General features: G+C 48.0%; 1 protein-coding gene across 20 annotated transcripts in view; it reads left to right on the plus strand.

Moving 5' to 3' along the window:
* The window catches only part of LOC112235800 (CUGBP Elav-like family member 2), a 218,136-nt gene that overhangs the window by 171,467 nt on the left and 27,929 nt on the right, over window positions 1–18,740 (plus strand). For 13 of the 20 annotated variants that reach the window (XM_042311682.1, XM_042311680.1, XM_042311679.1 and 10 more), the window contains 4 exons: window positions 3,431–3,479; window positions 5,232–5,366; window positions 9,905–9,934; window positions 10,895–10,974. In XM_042311682.1, the coding sequence (XP_042167616.1) occupies window positions 3,431–3,479; window positions 5,232–5,366; window positions 9,905–9,934; window positions 10,895–10,974 (294 nt within the window). The remainder of the gene's footprint in view (window positions 1–3,430; window positions 3,480–5,231; window positions 5,367–9,904; window positions 9,935–10,894; window positions 10,975–18,740) is intronic. The other 7 variants (XM_042311681.1, XM_042311697.1, XM_042311685.1 and 4 more) reach the window with 1 other exon arrangement.

Genomic DNA, 18,740 nt, shown 5'->3' on the forward strand with positions numbered 1-18,740 from the left:
GTTGAACTCTGACCTTTAAAGCCTCGGGGCATTCCTCACGGGCAAGGGGGTCAGAGGGGTTTGAGGAATGGGGTACATGCTGTAGGTGAGAGGGTAAACGTTAAATGCTGAGGGGTATTAGGTTTCTGGCACGTTGTGTCCTGGAAGGAAATGTTTAGAGGGCAATTGTACTAGAACACAGTAGTGTTGCATAGCGTTGGTTGGGTAGGAAACAGTATGGGTGTGATAAGGGGATAATACCCTGCTGGAGAGGTAATGTTACCTCCATGTCATCAGCTACTCTGACGGATAGACACCTCGACGTTGCCGCTAAAAGAGCTGACACAGAACGGACACTGCATGGCATGCCCCGAATAGCCAACTGGAAATCAGGAAGAGGGGAAAGAGGAGATGTTTCCAAGTGGACTAGGGTCACAGTCAATAATCTAATTACCAACTACCATACCAGAGGGAAATGTCACCAGTGTAGGCCACATTCTGAATGACACAGCTTTAGATGTTTGGTTACTGAGAAAGGGGGAAACAAGTACTTGGGGTGTCATGGTGATTGGATGACGAGTGACCGCAGCAGGTAGCTCCAGGGCTCTCAGTGAAGAACCAGCCGTGTGGAATTGTGGGGTAGAGGTGGAGCTGCATGAACACATCACACCCCGGGTCTGAAGCCTGCATGGCCTTCTGGGTAGACAGATCTGGGAGAAGAAGGATGGCATCTAGACAGAACTTTCTGAGAGAGTGAGAGGCAGAGGCAGGGATAGCCGCTAGCCAGCGCCTGTAGCCTGAGGATGCCTTTATTTCTGTACTGTAGCCCTCCAACATATGATCCACTGCACTCTCTCACACTCACAAATCAAATCACATTTATTTAGAAAGCCCTTCTTACATCAGCTGATATCTCAAAGTGCTGCCTAAACCCAGCCTAAAACCCCAAACAGCAAGCAATGCAGGTGTAGTGGCACGGTGGCTAGGAAAAACTCCCTAGAAAGGCCAGAACCTAGGAAGAAACCTAGAGAGGAACCAGGATATGAGGGGTGGCCAGTCCTCTTCTGGCTGTGCCGGGTGGAGATTATAACAGAACATAGCCAAGATGTTCAAATGTTCATAGATGACCAGCAGGGTCAAATATTAATAATCACAGTGGTTGTAGAGGGTGCAAGAGGTCAGCACCTCAGGAGTAAATGTCAGTTGGCTTTTCATAGCCGATCATTCAGAGTATCTGTACCGCTCCTGCTGTCTCTAGAGAGTTGAAAACAGCAGGTCTGGGACAGGTAGCACATCCGGTGAACAGGTCAGGGTTCCATAGCCACAGGCAGAACAGTTGAAACTGAAGCAGCAGCATGGCCAGGTGGGCTGGGGACAGCAAGGAGTCATCGGGCCAGGTAGTCCTGAGGCATGGTCCTAGGGCTCAGGTCCTCCTCCGAGAGAGAGAGAGAGAGAAAGAAAGAAAGAGAGAGAGAATTAGAGAGAGCATATTTAAATTCACACAGGACACTGGATAAGACAGGAGAAATACTCCAGATATAACAGACTGAACCTAGCCCCCCCGACACAAACTACTGCAGCATACATACTGGAGGCTGAGACAGGAGGGGTCAGGAGACACTGTGGCCCCATCTGACGATACCCCCGGACAGGGCCAAACAGGAAGGATATAATCCCACCCACTTTACCAAAGCACAGCCCCCACACCACTAGAGGGATATCTTCAACCACCAACTTACCATACCGAGATAAGGCCGAGTATAGCCCACGAAGATCTCCGCCATGGCACAACCCAAGGGGGATGCCAACCCAGACAGGAAGACCACGTCAGCGACTCAACCCACTCAAGTGAACCATCCCTCCTAGGGACGGCATGGAAGAGCACCAGTAAGCCAATGACTCAGCCCCTGTAATAGGGTTAGAGGCAGAGAATCCCAGTGGAGAGAGGGGAACCGGCCAGGCAGAGACAACAAGGGCGGTTCGTTGCTCCACACACACACAGTCTTGTACAACTAACCTTGTGGGGACCAACATTATTCAGTCCCATTCAAAATCCTCACTCACTCACTCACCCACTCACTCACTCACTCACTCACTCACTCACTCACTCACTCACTCAGGGGCTATAAACCAAAATGGGCACTATGGGTCCAGGTAGTAAAGTCAGTTGAATTGACACTACTGATGACACCGGGGTGGTGGATGTAGGAGTGTTGTGGAAAGGAATGGTCAATGTATAAACATATTGTAAAAAGAACAAAAGAGTGAGAGACAGAGAGAAACGGACATATCGAGATGGGGGAGAGAGACAGACAGAGACAGACAGAGCCAGACGGATGGAGAGAGAGACCGATAGAGAGAGACAGACAGAGACAGACAGCTAGAGGATCAAAGCGCCCTGCCACACGGTGACTGTTCAGGCTTAGCCAGGGGCATTATGGGTAAGACAGGGTACAGATAAAGACACACACACACACCACAGCTGGTGAGAGCCCAGAAGATGGATCCCTGCTGTGTGTGTGTGTGTGTGAGGTGGGCAGAGACAGAGTCAGTGTGATTGATACTGGGCTAGATTTAGATCATTACTGTCACTGGTCTCTCTGCAGATCAAACAGGCACATCATCTCTCATAAAGGAGGGAGAGAGAGAGTGTATATAGACATAATATGACATTTGAAATGTCTTTATTCTTTTGGAACCTTTGTGAGTGTAATGTTTTAACTTGCTTTGGCAATGTAAACATATGTTTCCCATGCCAATAAAGCCTCTTGAATTGAAATTGAGAGAGAGAGAGAGGGAGAGAGAGAGAGAGAGAGAGAGAGAGGTGTGGCAGCCATCTTGTCTGTGAAGTGTTTTTTAGATTGTTTATTTTACCTTTATTAAACTAGGCAAGTCAGTTAAGAACAAATTCTTATTTTCAATGACGGCCTAGGAACAGTGGGTTAACTGCCTTGTTCAGGGGCGGAACGACAGATTTGTACCTTTTCAGCTCGGGGTTTTGAACTTGCAACCTTCCGGTTACTAGTCCAACGCTCTAACCACTAGGCTACCCTGCCGCCCCAGGCATGCATGTTCTCACTTTTTTTTTTAAACACATCAATCAATCAGCTCCATTCAACCTCTCTAAACCTGCAACAAGGGTATGAGGGACACACCTGGATGATGTCTGTCACAGTGTGTGTGTTTCCTAACCAACTTTCTCTTTAGTGTGTGATCTGTTGTGACTTTCAGTGGCCAGTTTGTAGTGTCGGTGTGCTGTGACCAGTCAGTGTGTGTGTGTGTGTGTTGTGACTGATGTGTGTGTCTGATGTAGTGTGTGTGATCTCTGAGTGTGTGCAGTCCTCACTAGGTGTGTGTGTGTGTGTGTGTGTGTGTGTGTGTGTGTGTGTGTGTGTGTGTGTGTGTGTGTGGGTATAGTATTGTAAAGGTGTGTTTGTCCTGTCTTTTCCAGATGCACCATCCCATTCAGATGAAGCCTGCAGACAGTGAGAAATCAAACGGTGAGTGATCACACACACTGGGCTGAGTATTACGTGGTGTGTCTGTGTCTGTGTCTGTGGCTCAGTGATCCTGTTTCAGAGAGAGAAAGATGTATGAATTATTAAAGTGTTCTGGGAGGGGGTCAGGGAGAGTTTAACTGTTTTGGCCCCACAGTGAACCAGCCTTTCTCCCTGCGTCTCTCTCTCTCACACTCACACACAAACACAAACACAAAACATATACACACACACACACACAGACAATTGGCTCTATTACACATCCGGTTATAAACCCATTTATCCAGCCATAACGCTTTACTGCATCTGAGAGAAGCCAGACGGGCCACGTCCCAATACTAATGAATAGCCTCTTCTCCTCATCCACTGGACCACTGAAACTATAGAAGGATCGAGGGTAATAACATTGGGACAGACGGGACAGTACTGGCTGAGCTCCGCCCAGAGAGAGACAGAGGAGTGTCATAAAGCCACTGACAGCACACAGGCATCACTTAAAGCTTAATAAAGACGCTCGTAGCCGCATCTTCTAGACTCGACCCGCTAAGGAAATACAATGCACTCGAAACCTAGAGATCCATCCTTATAAGTCATGATGAGACCTTAATAATGCTTTCCCGCTCCAGACGTCTTCTGTGAGGTTATGAAGTAGGACTTGGTAAGATATATCCGTCTCGGTTACGATGATGAGACCTGAGTAAAGCTCCAGCCGGCTGTGGCTGCAGTCATCATCTACTGTAATGGGAGATAGTAAAGTACGGCCAGATGAAATGTATTCGTCTTTCTAATGATAGTACGTTCCATAGACCTTTATTGGAGTTGCTGTAACCATGACGAATTGTCGTTAAGCGGTTTGTTGCTTTAGTCAACCACGAGGTGTGTGTGCTCGCGCGTGTGTTTGCCTTCGCCACACTGCTGTATCGATAGCCCGTCTTCACTTTCCGCTTTCTTTCTTCAAATCTGATCTGGAATCAGTAAAACGCTGTTTCTCTGCTTCCCGATACGTCACTAACTCGGACTCAGGTCGGCTAACAGATGTTTAGTCACCGTTAAGGATGTCTCTGCGGTTTCTCCATATCCTCTTCTCTGTTAATTCATTACAGTGCTGATAGTGAGCGAACGCACACAGCCGAGTTGGAAGCCTTTGAAACAACACTTATCTTCCCTGCGTGTCCCAGTGTTGTTTTTTTAAGCGCACAAACAATTCAAACAGCAAAATAAACAAGTGCTCTATTGATTTCCCAGAGTGCAACAGACCGCTTATCTCTTTCGCCTCCCGGTAAGAGCTGACAGTTTCCTCATTAAAAATGAATAGGATCAGCATTACTCTGAACGGTGAGCAACACGTACACACACTTTCTCTCTCTTGTCTCTTTCCCACGGTCATACACACACAGAGACAAGAAACAGTAAGAGTCTCTGTCTCGCTCACACACACACACACACACACACGCACACGCACAACACACACTGTTACACAGGCCGAGGTATTGCAAGATAAATGGAGCGATTGGGTCAGAGAGAAAGGGATTAAACAGGAGGAGGAGGGGCAGGCAGACAAAAAGAAACCCGGAGAGATGGGAGAGGAGGAGATGGAGAGAGAAAAGAATCGAGAGAGAGAGTCACACAGAGACTGGTAATGAGACATTGATCACAGTCTGCAGATGAAATGGGGAGACTTTCTCGGTCTCTCCCTTTCCTCTCCTTTTTTTCTGTTTCTCACCCATTTGAACGTCTTCCTCTCTTCCCCTGCAGCGGTGGAGGACAGGAAGCTGTTCATCGGCATGGTGTCGAAGAAGTGCAATGAGAACGACATCCGAGTCATGTTCTCTGCGTTCGGACAGATCGAGGAGTGCCGGATCTTGCGAGGGCCCGACGGTCTCAGCAGAGGTGTGTGTTTCTTGAGCTCCATCCATATACACACTCACCCCAACCCCCTGACCCCCTCCTCCCTTACTCGCCATCCTTTTCACCCCTCCCACTTCTTTATATCCACCCTCTATTCAGTTCTGAGCCCCTTATCCCTCCCCTGACAGTTCTGAGCCCCTTATCCCTCCCCTGACAGTTCTGAGCCCCTTATCCCTCCCCTGACAGTTCTGAGCCCCTTATCCCTCCCCTGACAGTTCTGAGCCCCTTATCCCTCCCCTGACAGTTCTGAGCCCCTTATCCCTCCCCTGACAGTTCTGAGCCCCTTATCCCTCCCCTGACAGTTCTGAGCCCCTTATCCCTCCCCTGACAGTTCTGAGCCCCTTATCCCTCCCCTGACAGTTCTGAGCCCCTTATCCCTCCCCTGACAGTTCTGAGCCCCTTATCCCTCCCTGACAGTTCTGAGCCCCTTATCCCTCCCCTGAAAGTTCTGAGCCCCTTATCCCTCCCCTGACAGTTCTGAGCCCCTTATCCCTCCCCTGACAGTTCTGAGCCCCTTATCCCTCCCCTTACAGTTCTGAGTCCCTTATCCCTCCCTTTACAGTTCACCTCTAGACAGAAGGAGAAAACATGTTCTCCCTCGCTATTGGCCAACCATAGAGCTACTACGCAATCAGCAGTGCAGTGTCCCCCTTAGTCAATCTCCTCCCCTGCCTCCCTTCCCCCTTCAATCCCCCTGCCTTTCCCCCTTCCCCCTCAATCCCCCTGCCTCCCCCCCCTTCAATCCTCCTGCCTCCTCTCCCCCTCACCCCCTCCAATCCTCCTGCCTCCTCTCATCCCTCACCCCTCCAATCCCCATGCCTCTCCTGCCCCCTAACCCCCTCCAATCCTCCTGCCTCCTCTCCCCCTCACCCCCTCCAATCCACCTGCCTCCCTTCCCCCTCACATCCCCCTGCCTCCTCTCCCTCCTCACCCCCTCCAATCCTCCTGCCTCCTCACCCCCTCCAATCCTCCTGCCTCCTCTCCCCCTCACCCCTCCAATCCCCCTGCCTCCTCTCCCCCTCACCCCCTCCAATCCTCCTGCCTCCTCTCCCCCTCACCCCTCCAATCCTCCTGCCTCCTCTCTCCCCTCACCCCTCCAATCCTCCTGCCTCCTCTCCCCCTCACCCCCTCCAATTCTCCTGCCTCCTCTCCCCCTCACCCCCTCCAATCCCCCTGCCTCCTCTCCCCCACCAATCCTCCTGCCTCATCTCCCCCTCCCCCTCCAATCCCCCTGCCTCCTCTCCCCCTCACCCCCTCCAATCCCCCTGCCTCCTCTCCCCCTCCCTCTGTGGTCTCTTTGTGCTGAGGAGATGAGCCGGGGTCTGCCAAACCAAACTGTCTGTCCTGCCCGGCATCACACAAGGCTGTCACTGTCATTGTCACACAGGTTTATGTGGATGTGTCAGTTGTTGTGTGTTTTTCTGTGGATGTTACCGTTGTTCTTACTGTTACTGTTGACCGTCTCTCATAATCTGAAGGTCTCTTCTTCTTCTCTCCTCAAGGTGCCTCTAGCCACTAGCGGTCTCTAATACTCTACTGTCACACACACTCAGTCCTCCACTGTCCCTTCATCCTCCTCTCTCTCTGTCCTCCACTGTCCCTTCATCCTCCTCTCTCTCTGTCCTCCACTGTCCCTTCATCCTCCCCTCTCTCAGTCCTCCACTGTCCCTTCATCCTCCTCTCTCTCTGTCCTCCACTGTCCCTTCATCCTCCTCTCTCTGTCCTCCACTGTCCCTTCATCCTCCTCTGTCCTCCACTGTCCCTTCATCCTCCCCTCTCTCTGTCCTCCACTGTCCCTTCATCCTCCTCTCTCTCTGTCCTCCACTGTCCCTTCATCCTCCTCACTATCTGTCCTCCACTGTCCCTTCATCCTCCTCTCTCTCTGTCCTCCACTGCCCCTTCATCCTCCTCTCTCTCTGTCCTCCTGTCCTTTCATCCTCCTCTCTCAGTCCTCCTGTCCCTTCATCCTCCTCTCTCTGTCCTCCACTGTCCCTTCATCCTCCTCTCTCTGTCCTCCTGTCCTTTCATCCTCCTCTCTCAGTCCTCCTGTGCCTTCATCCTCCTCTCTCTCTGTCCTCCACTGTCCCTTCATCCTCCTCTCTTTTTGTCCTCCACTGTCCCTTCATCCTCCTCTCTCTCTGTCCTCCACTGTCCCTTCATCCTCCTCTCTCTGTCCTCCACTGTCCCTTCATCCTCCCCTCTCTCTGTCCTCCACTGTCCCTTCATCCTCCTCTCTCTCTGTCCTCCACTGTCCCTTCATCCTCCTCACTATCTGTCCTCCACTGTCCCTTCATCCTCCTCTCTCTCTGTCCTCCACTGTCCCTTCATCCTCCTCTCTCTCTGTCCTCCACTGTCCCTTCATCCTCCTCTCTCTCTGTCCTCCTGTCCTTTCATCCTCCTCTCTCAGTCCTCCTGTGCCTTCATCCTCCTCTCTCTCTGTCCTCCACTGTCCCTTCATCCTCCTCTCTTTTTGTCCTCCACTGTCCCTTCATCCTCCTCTCTCTCTGTCCTCCACTGTCCCTTCATCCTCCTCTCTCTCTGTCCTCCACTGTCCCTTCATCCTCCTCTCTCTGTCCTCCACTGTCCCTTCATCCTCCTCTCTCAGTCCTCCTGTCCCTCCATCCCCCTTCACTATCCCATCATCCTCTTCATCTCTCTCTCTCTCTCTCTCTCTGTTCTGCACTATCCCAGAATTCTATTACACATGATCATCCTATTTTACATCTCTTCCTCACTCCCCCAATCACGTGTCTGTTGTCCTCATGAATATTAGAACCTCAGCATGTCCCCCTTTACTGCACATAACCTCCACAAACCCCAGGCTTCCTAACAGGCCTGTCAGAGCAGTCTTAGTCCAGCCTGGTCCAGAGCAGTAAATACATGAATCAGAGTGAGGCTGCAGATAAATAGGCTTTCAAGTGGGTCTGCCTGTCCCACCTGGCTCTGCGCGAACACGGAGCTGCTATTAAACCACAATATCAATCAGAAGCCTGTTCTGTTCCGCCACCCACTATTAATAATATATGGATCACACCACTGGTGGATCCACGGCTGGGCCTGGGGAGCTACCCTACATTCATGAAAGGACTGTTCTCTTTCTCCTCTCCTATCGGAGCCTGCTGCATGACGACAGAATGCGGCCCGCTAGATATTTATAGCGTCGGCTAGGCGGCTAAATCCCATCTTCTTCGCTGGATGGTGAAAAATATACTGGAATGGAAAGAGAAGCTTTTATCAGGTCATTTTCGGCACTGACCTTAATACATCTATGGTTCAGGTCAACAGGGCTCAGAAAGGGCTCAGGAAGGGCTCAGAAAAAGGGCTCAGAAAGGGCTCAGGAAGGGCTCAGAAAGGGCTCAGGAAGGGCTCAGGAAGGGCTCAGAAAGGGCTCAGGAAGGGCTCAGAAAGGGCTCAGGAAGGGCTCAGAAAGGGCTCAGAAAGGGCTCAGAAAAGGCTCAGAAAGGGCTCAGGAAGGGCTCAGAAAGGGCTCAGAAAGGGCTCAGGAAGGGCTCAGAAAGGGCTCAGAAAGGGCTCAGAAAGGGCTCAGGAAGGGCTCAGGAAGGGCTCAGGAAGGGCTCAGGAACTAACGAACGTATTTTGGTGTTTAAAGCGATAGAATGCCTGTCTTCTAAATGCCTCATTGGTTCTATGGTATAACGGCCAGTAAACAGTATATCAATGGCGAGTCCACAGGAACTGCCTGGCCTTTTAATGAGAGTTGGTGAAAGACTGAGAGTAGATTAAAAAGACCCAGTCTAGCAGGTCACCTTAACCGGTGGACTCTCTCTGTAGCATAACAACTGGGTCATGTACTCTAAGAGGTTTTTCAAGCTATTTTTAAGATGTTGGCCCGTCTAGAATTACCCCATATTAGTTTCTGAAACTTGCTCAAAGATGACCGACCGTAGCCTTTCTCAACTGATGCCAGATCAGCAAGACCCTGGACAGTCTTCTCACACTTTAACCCCAAGGCAACTTCATCTGCCGCATCTTGCTACAGCACAGACCTGGTTAGGTTTTATGGGTGCTGTTAGGCAGGCCCATAATGAATAGTCTAGACTATCCCTAACCCTCAACCCCGTTCTGTCACAGAGGACGAGACAATCATAAAGGTAGAGGAGGAATCACAGACACTCATCTGTTCTCTCCTTCATTCCCTTTCTCACTCTAGTCTTCCTCCCCTCCATCCTCTCTCGCTCTCACACACACACACACACACCCTCACCCATTCACTCACTCGTACTCTCTCTCTCTTTCTGTTTCTCTTTCCATCCGTCCACCCCCACCCCATGCACACAGTTCTGACTAGATGACCTGTCTGCTAGCTAGCTAACTGTATCCTGTGCAGTCAGCTAGCTACAAAGTGTGTGTGGAGTGGGTCTGGGGATGGCTGTGCTACTAGTGCTAGCATGGCTCAGTGTGTGTTAGCGTGTTAGCGTGTTAGCTTGGGGGGTGGGGGTGTTGAAGCTCTCCTCCAGTATATTGACACTGCCTCTCTCTGATCACTCCCCAACCAACAGGCCTCAGCCAGCGGGAAGCCAACGTTAAGGGTAATACCAATTCATTTAATACTAGACTCTTACCCAACAATTACGATCCCACCAATCAAACTCCAAACCGGCAAATAGTTAAGAGTTCCCAAAGAATGTGCACCATTCTGCCCGCCACACGCACTCTCCCTCCCTCCCCCAAGATTTGCTCAATTTGTGTGATTTTCTGTGATGTCTTTTCAGAACGCATTCTTCATAGAACCCTAGAGACGGTTTGTCACAGTCGTCCCACCCCCCGCCTCCCTCCCCCTCTCTCTCTTGTTTGTTCATGTCCCAGAATAGGACCGCAAGGGGAGGGGGGAGAGAGAGAGAGGGCGGAGGGGGCATCCAATCAGACACACAATGCAGGCCTAATGAGTTCAAATCGTTTTAATGCAAATTGGACAGATTTACATTCTCTAGAAGAGTGGGAGGAAGAGTGACTGGGGAAGATGAAGAGTGGGAGGATACTAGTACAACCAGTTATTTCTGTGTAGGAGCGAGAGAGAGATGGGCAGAGAGAGAAAGAAAGAGGCTGGGGAAGATGAAGAGGGAGAGAGGGAGGGAGCTTCAACCACCCCATCTCATCTCAATGCTCAAGTCATCAACAGCCATCCCCATTGGCGCACCACAACCTGCCAATCAAAAACTCTGATTGATTCTGATTGGAGCTGGCCTATTTTGGATGGGGTTGGGTGTGGTCGTCATGGCGCTAGCTGTGCTCTTTGGCTGTTGTTCCTTAGCAACCTGAAAACACTGTTGTCTGCTTGTTTAGTTCTCTGTACAATCTCTGTTTTGGGTTTATAACAACGACGTGTCCAACCCTTTTGTCTTGTTTTGTTTTTCTTGTCTCCTCCTCTTCCTCCTCCCGTTCCTTCTCCTCTCCCTCTATCCCATTGTCCCCTCCCTCCTCCCGGCCTCCCTCCCTCCCACCATCTCTCCATCCCTCCCCTCCCTCCCTCCCTCCCTCCGTCCCTACAGGATGTGCGTTTGTCACGTTTTCTACCAGGGCTATGGCACAGAATGCAATCAAAGCCATGCACCAGTCTCAGACTATGGAGGTACTGTACCCTCGCCCTTTCTCTTCAATTTCCTCTCTTCATCTCTCTTCAGCTCTCTCTCTCCATCTCTCTCTCTCAATCTCAATTTTTTTCTCTCTCCTCGTCTCTCGTCATCTCTCTCTTTCTATAGCTCTCTATCACTCTCTCAATCTCTCTCTCCGTCTCTCTCTATATTGCTCTCTATCACTCGCTCAATCTCTCTCTCCATCTCTCTCTCTCCATCTCTCTCTCCATCTCTCTCTCTCCATCTCTGTGTGATAGAATCTGTCGGATGCTGTCACATGCTCGTCATCCTTTGGCCAAATATGTCAAAGTAGGACAAAGAAGAAAAGTCACTTTCAAAACTCTCTCAGTCACAGCAGTCATTCTTCCCAGAAAAAGAAATAACATAAAGGATTTTGGGAAAAAAGTGTCAAAACAGACAAGGTAACATAAGCAAGGACCCCAGATCACACTGATCAGCCTGACTGGCTCTGTTAAGGATGTCACACTCCTCAGAAAGAGAAGAGATGAGACAGGCAGCATTATAGACGCCCACATTTAGACAGGACCCCCATCAGTGACCCTATGACCTCTCCATTGGGAGTGTGTCTGTGTGGGTTGTGGTGTCCTTGTCAGTTTGTAGGGTTTTTGACAGTAGGAGATGACAGGGATGTGATTGCAGGAGAATTACAGGGCCAAGGTCAGACGTCAGACGTGTGTGTGTGTGTGTGTGTGTGTGTGTGTGTGTGTGTGTGTGTGTGTGTGTGTGTGTGTGTGTGTGTGTGTGTGTGTGTGTGTGTGTGTGCGGTGTGTGTGTGTGTGTGTGTGTGTGTGTGTGTGTGTGTGTGTGTGTATGACTTTGTGTTGCAGTTTGTGTGTTTACCCCCCATGTTGCTCTTAATCAGTGTTCCCTATTTATACCATCATAACCTTCTGTACCATGGCCCAGTTAACTTTCCCAATATCCTCTGCTTTTTCACACAGACATAAAGCCCTAAACAGGAGGCAGAGATTGAAGTGGACAATGACAATGGGAAAAAAGCTTCATTTCCATGTGAAAAACATGCTGCTGACTAGCTCAGGACCCAAATTGCTGCACCGTTTTTTGTAATGTCCCCAGTTTGCAATTTAAAAGTAATTACTTTGGGTCCGAATGAGGATTGGTAAATAGAGTTTGGTTATTGTCTTGGCTCTATCGTCCCCCACTGTTTTAGATTGTGAGCCTGTGTGTCTGTGTGTGTGCAGTTGTATGTGTCTTTGTGTGACTTTGCCTTTCACTAATGGCCTTGTCACTGTCGTATCCATTCTCATTATACTCTGGCATTCAGGACACACACACACACACACACACACACACACACACACAATTTATAAATGTCAGGGCATTATGAAAGTGGATATGAACAGGACAGGTCATTTACGAGAGAGCACATTCATTTACAAACCCACGTACGCACACACACACGTTCACGCATGCGCACACACACACACCCGGGAGAGAGACACAGAGAGAGAGAGAGAGAGAGAGAGAGACAGAGAGAGACAGAGGCGGATGTTGACTGTTCCCGGTAGAGAGAAGTAGGGCAGACTAATGTGATTGTATTTGTGTTACTCACGGTGCTCTGTAAAGCCTGATGGTTTGTGGCTGTGTGTATAATATTCATCCTGCCTATACAGGCTGTTTGAGTGGTTAGAGGGCTGTTCTCTCTGCTCTGGCTAATATCAGGGCCGGCTCCAGGTATAAGTGACCTAAGTAAGCAACATTTTTTTGGGGGGGGGAACTCAGTCTGGGTCTCATCTTACTGTTGAGAGTTAGAATAGTAGAATATACAAGGTGCAATTAAAAATTTTGTTTGTGCCGGAAATTTGATTTAAAACTGCCACATTTTCTCTCCATCCCATGTAAAATGGCTAGAATTGCAGGAAATGAGCTGTACAATGACTAAGAAAGGGCTCTCTGCCCCATGGCAAAATGTGTAGAATTGCATGACATTTGTTATAAAACTGCAACATTTTCTCTACTCCCCATGCTGAAAATGTACTTTAAAATGTAAATGTTTCTCACAACCAAATCTCGCTCAGGGCCCCCAAAAAGCTAGGGCCGGCCCTGGCTAATAGTAGGACTTCTAGAGACCGAGGCTACACACAACACAGCAAGTGGAGTGTGAGTGAGGAAACACAGCTGTGTATGTTTGGAGACTGGACAAACAAGACAAGTTAATGGGATGGAGGGATGGAGAGATTGGCACAGTGAGGGAGGTATAGCAGAGAAACAGCCGTCTCTGTGTCTGCCATTTACCACCAGCCCATTAAAACTAACAAGCTCATAGTCCTATGACGGGTTGGTTGTTTAGTAACAAAACGGACGCATGCGCAACTATGGGGCAAAACAGACGGTTGGCTTAGACTGTTGACAATATGTAAACTATATTTAATCTCCAATGTTTATTGAAAAAAATTATAATATTGCACAATGAGCAATTGTCTCTCAAATACACTACATTACCAAAAAGTATGTGGACACCTGAATGTATAATTCTGATATCATGGGCATTAATATGGAGTTGGTCCCACCTTTGCTGCTATAACAGCCTCCAACCCTCTGGGAAAGCTTTTCACTAGATGTTGGAACGGCAGGGACTTGCATCCATTCAGCCACAAGAGCATTAGTCAGGTCGGGCACTGATGTTGGGCGATTAGGCCCGGCTCACAGTCACCGTGCCAATTCATCCCAAAGGTCTTCGATGAGGTTGAGGTCAGAGCTCTGTGCAGGCCAGTCACGTTATTCCACACCAATCTCGACAAACCATTTCTGTATGGACCTCACTTTGTGCACGGGGGCATTGTCATGCTGAAACAGGAAAGGGCCTCCCCCAAACTGTTGCCACAAGGTTGGAAGCACATAATCATCTAGAATGGCATTGTATGCTTTAGCTTAAAGATTTCCCTTCACTGGAACTAACCATGAAAAACATCCCCAGACCAGTATTCCTCTACCAAATTCGGCAGTTGGCGCTATGCATTCGGGGAGGTAGCGTTCTCCTGGCATCTGCCAAACCCAGTAAGGCCATTCTACTGCCAATGTTTGACTATGTAGATTGAATGGCTGTGCACTCGATTTTATACACCTGTCAGCAACGGGTTTGACTGAAATAGTCAAATCCACTCATTTGTGTCCATATACTTTTGTGTATATATAGTGTACATCATTACAAAACAAGACATGGTATCAAGAACAAGGTTAAACTAGCACCTTCGATTCCCCAAATGGTAGCTTCTTGTCATTGTTGCTAGCTAACTGGCCATCCAGAACCACAAAAAAACAAATTCTTAATTTACAATGACGGCCTACTCCGGCCAAACCCTCCCCTAACCCGGACGACGGTGGGACAATTGTGCACCACCTATGGGACTCCCGATTGTGATATAGCCCGGGATTGAACCAGGGTCTGTAGTGACACCTCTAGCACTGAGATACAGTGGCTTAGATCGCTGCCCCACTCAGGAATACTTATAGAGTATTCTATCTATCATCTATCTATTGCATTTACATATTTTTCCATTCATTTTATTACTTCTTTACATTTACCTTTTACATTTTAGTCATTTAGCAGATGCTCTTATCCTACTAATGTTAAAACCTGTTTTATTGGGAGGGAGGGAGGGAGGGAGAAAATAAATAGCTTATTTTCTTGTATATATTTCCTGTTTGAGTCCATAAGAAGTACAATCTGTGGCTTGTGTATGTCCTCAGTGGGTGTGGGGGATATCAGGGTGGCTGACGGGGGGGGTGCTCACTCAGAGGGGGTGGGATCCACTGGGCTTGGGGTTCTTAATTTGTCTGTCCTGCTGTGATGTCGAGGCTATGGTAAGGGTCTGAGGTGGGCTGTTCTGCTAGCTTCTCTGCGGGGGTGGCCACAGCACTCAAGAGAGTGATTCAAGAGAGTGATGAAAAAGCTTCTTCTACTTTCCCCAACGCACAAGTGCTTATCTCCACCCTGCTACCATGCAGCGGGGTAAACGCAAGTATTTTCCGTGACTCTGCCTCAAAACCAAATGTTTACCTGGCCCACAACTCCACCCTGGACTTGAACAGCCTTTACGACCAGGTCCACCTATACAAGGCTTCAGTACCCACCTTCGCCCCTCAACCGCAACCCCAACACCCCACACAGGAGCAACAGCTCAATAGACACCCCGCCCCGACCAGCGAGACACTATCCCAGGCCTGTGGGACCCCCCTCCTCCTCCCAGACCTACACATAGAAGACCCATGCCAAGAAGACCCACAGCCCCACCAGCCACATCCACCACACCCCTACCCTAACCAATCAACACCTCACCAAGTCAACCATGCCCATACCCCATTTAGGCCCCCTCAGATCAGACCTATGCCTCTCCTGCCCACCCCATGCCCCCCACTCCCGCAAAGAGGGCTTCAACATGAAAGTCACACATACGCCCAGGCTGTGATCAGGCAAACAGTCCCAACTCCCACTCTTACACTAGCCCAAGCCAATGGTATGTACCAGATGCTCAGCAGGCTCTCTCACACTTACTGGTCTGAGGCAAAACCACACAACTAACAACATTGGACACTTTATGGAACACAAAGCCTTCATTATCTCATCCTGGAATATCCAAGGCCTGAGGTCATCTGCCATCAATCAGAAATACAGACATTGTCATCCTACAAGAAACCTGGTATAGAGGAGACGGACCCACTGGTTGCCCTCTAGGTTACAGAGGGCTGGTAGTCCCATCCACCAAACTACCAGGTGTGAACAGGGAAGGAACTCAGGGGGTATGCTCATGTGGTATAGAGCAGATCTAACTCAATCCATTAAATTAATCAAATCTGGAACATTTTACATTTGGCTAGAAATTCAAAAGGAAATTATCTTAATAGAGAAAAATGTCCTCCTGTGTGCTACCTATATCCCCCCACTAGAATCCCCATACTTTAATGAAGACATCTTCTCCATCCTGGAGGGGGAAATCAGTCATTTCCAGGCCCAGGGACATGTACTAGTCTGTGGCGACCTAAATGCCAGAACTGGACAAGAATCTGACACCCTCAGCACAGGGGGACAAACAACTACCTGGAGGTGACAGCATTCCCTCCCCTATATGCCCCCATTGGCACAACTACGACAACATGACCAACAAAAATGGGTCACAACTCCTGCAGCTCTGTCGCACGTTGGGTATGTACATAGTCAATGGTAGGCTCCTATGGGAGGTACACCTATAGTTCATCTCTTGGCAGTTGTACTGTAGACTACTTTATCACTGACCTAAACCCAGAGTCTCTCAGAGCGTTCACAGTCAGCCCACTGACACCCCTATCAGATCACAGCAATATCACAGTCTACTTGAAAAGAGCAATACTCAATCATGAGGCATCAAAGCCAAAGGAAATGAATAATATTAAGAAATTATATAGGTGGGAGGAAAGTAGTGTGGTAACCTACCAAAAGACTATTGGGCAAAAACAAAATACAGTCCCTTTTCGACAACTTCCTGGACAAAACGTTTCACTGTAATACTGGTGTAAACTTGGCAGTAGAAAACCTAAACAGTATATTTGATCTCTCAGCTTCCCTATCAAATCTAAAAAAAATTGAAACAGAAAACAGAAGAAAATTAACAACAATGACAAATGGTTTGATAAAGAATGCAAAACCCTAAGAAAGAAATTGAGAAACTGAGAAAACAAAAACATAGAGATCCAGAAGACCTGAGCCTACGCCTTCACGATGGTGAATCACTAAAACAATACAGAAATACACTATGGAAAAAGAAGGAACAGCACATCAGAAACCAGCTCAATGTAATTGAAGATTCCATAGACTCTAACCACTTCTGGGGAAATTGGAAAACACTAAACAAACAACAACACGAAGAGTTATCTATCCAAAATGGAGATGTATGGGTAAACCACTTCTCAAATATTTTTGGCTCTATAACAGAACAAACAGCAAAAACATATACATGATCAAATACAAATCTTAAAATCAACTATTAAAGACTACCAGAACCCATTGAACCCACTCTAATTACATTGAATGAACAAAACGACAAAATAAAAACCCTCCAACCCAAAAAGGCCTGTGGTGTTGATGGAATCCTCAATGAAATGATAAAATATAAAGGACACAAATTCCAATTGGCTATACTTAAACTCTTTAACATCATCCTTAGCTCTGGCATCTTCCCCAATATTTGGAACCAAGGACTGATCACCCCAATCCAAAGTGGAGACAAATTTGACCCCAATAACTACCATGGGACATGCGTCAACAGCAACCTTAGGAAAATTCTCTGCATTATCATTAACAGCAGACTTGTACATTTACTCGGTGAAAACAATGTACTGAGCAAATGTCAAATTGGCTTTTTACCAAATTACCGTACAACAGACCATGTATTCACCCATGTACACAAACAACAAGTGTGCGGTTAAAATTTGGCAAAAAAAAACACCCCACAGGGTGAGACAGGGATGCAACTTAAGCCCCACACTCTTCAGCATATGTACAGTTGAAGTCGGACATTTACATACACTTAGGATGGAGTCATTAAAACTCGTTTTTCAACCACTCCACTTGTTAACAAACTATAGTTTTTGCAAGTCGGTGAGGACATTTACTTTGTGCATGACACAAGTCATTTTTCCAACAATTGTTTACGGACAGATTATTTCACTTATGATGCACTGTATCACAATTCCAGTGGGTCAGAAGTTTACATCCACTAAGTTGACTGTGCCTTTAAACAGATTGGAAAATTCCAGAAAATGATGTCAAAGCTTTAGAAGCTTCTGATAGGCTAATTGACATAATTTGGGTCAATTGGAGGTGTTCCTGTGGATGTATTTCAAGGCCTACCTTCAAACTCAGTGCCTCTTTGCTTGACATCATGGGGAAATTAAAAAGATCTCAGAAAAAAAATTGTAGACGTCCATAAGTCTGGTTCATCCTTGGGAGCAATTTCCAAATGCCTGAAGGTACCACGTTCATCTGTACAAATAATAGTACACAAGTATAAACACCATGGGACCACGCAGCCGTCATACCGCTCAGGAAGGAGACGCATTCTGTCTCCTAGAGATGAACGTACATTGGTGCGAAAAGTACAAATCAATCCCAGAACAACAAAGGACCTTGTGAAGATGCTGGAGGAAACAGGTACAGGTATCTATATCCACCTTAAAACGAGTCCTATATTGACATAACCTGAAAGGCCACTCAGCAAGGAAGAAGCCACTGCTACAAAACCGCCATAAAAAAAGCCAGACTACGGTTTGCAACTCTACATGGGGACAAAGATCGTACTTTTTGGAGAAATGTCTTCTGGTCTGATGAAACAAAAATAGAACTGTTTGGCCATAATGACCATCGTTGTGTTTGGAGGGAAAAGGGGGAGGCTTGCAAGCCGAAGAACACCATCACAACCGTGAAGCACGGGGGTGGCAGCATCATGTTGTGGGGGTGCTTTGCTGCAGGAGGGACAGGTGCATGTCACAAAATAGATGGCATCATGATGTGGATATATTGAAGCAGCATCTCAAGACATCAGTCAGGAAGTTAAAGCTTGGTCGCAAATGGACAATGACCCCAAGCATACTTCCAAAGTTGTGGCAAAATGGCTTCAGGACTACAAAATCAAGGTATTGGAGTGGCCATCACAAAGCCCTGACCTCAACCCTATAGAAAATTTGTGGGCAGAACTGAAAAAGCGTGTGCGAGCAAGGAGGCCTACAAACCTGACTCAGTTACACC

Source organism: Oncorhynchus tshawytscha, linkage group LG33 (assembly GCF_018296145.1).
Source record: "Oncorhynchus tshawytscha isolate Ot180627B linkage group LG33, Otsh_v2.0, whole genome shotgun sequence".
NCBI classification, from domain to species: domain Eukaryota; kingdom Metazoa; phylum Chordata; class Actinopteri; order Salmoniformes; family Salmonidae; genus Oncorhynchus; species Oncorhynchus tshawytscha.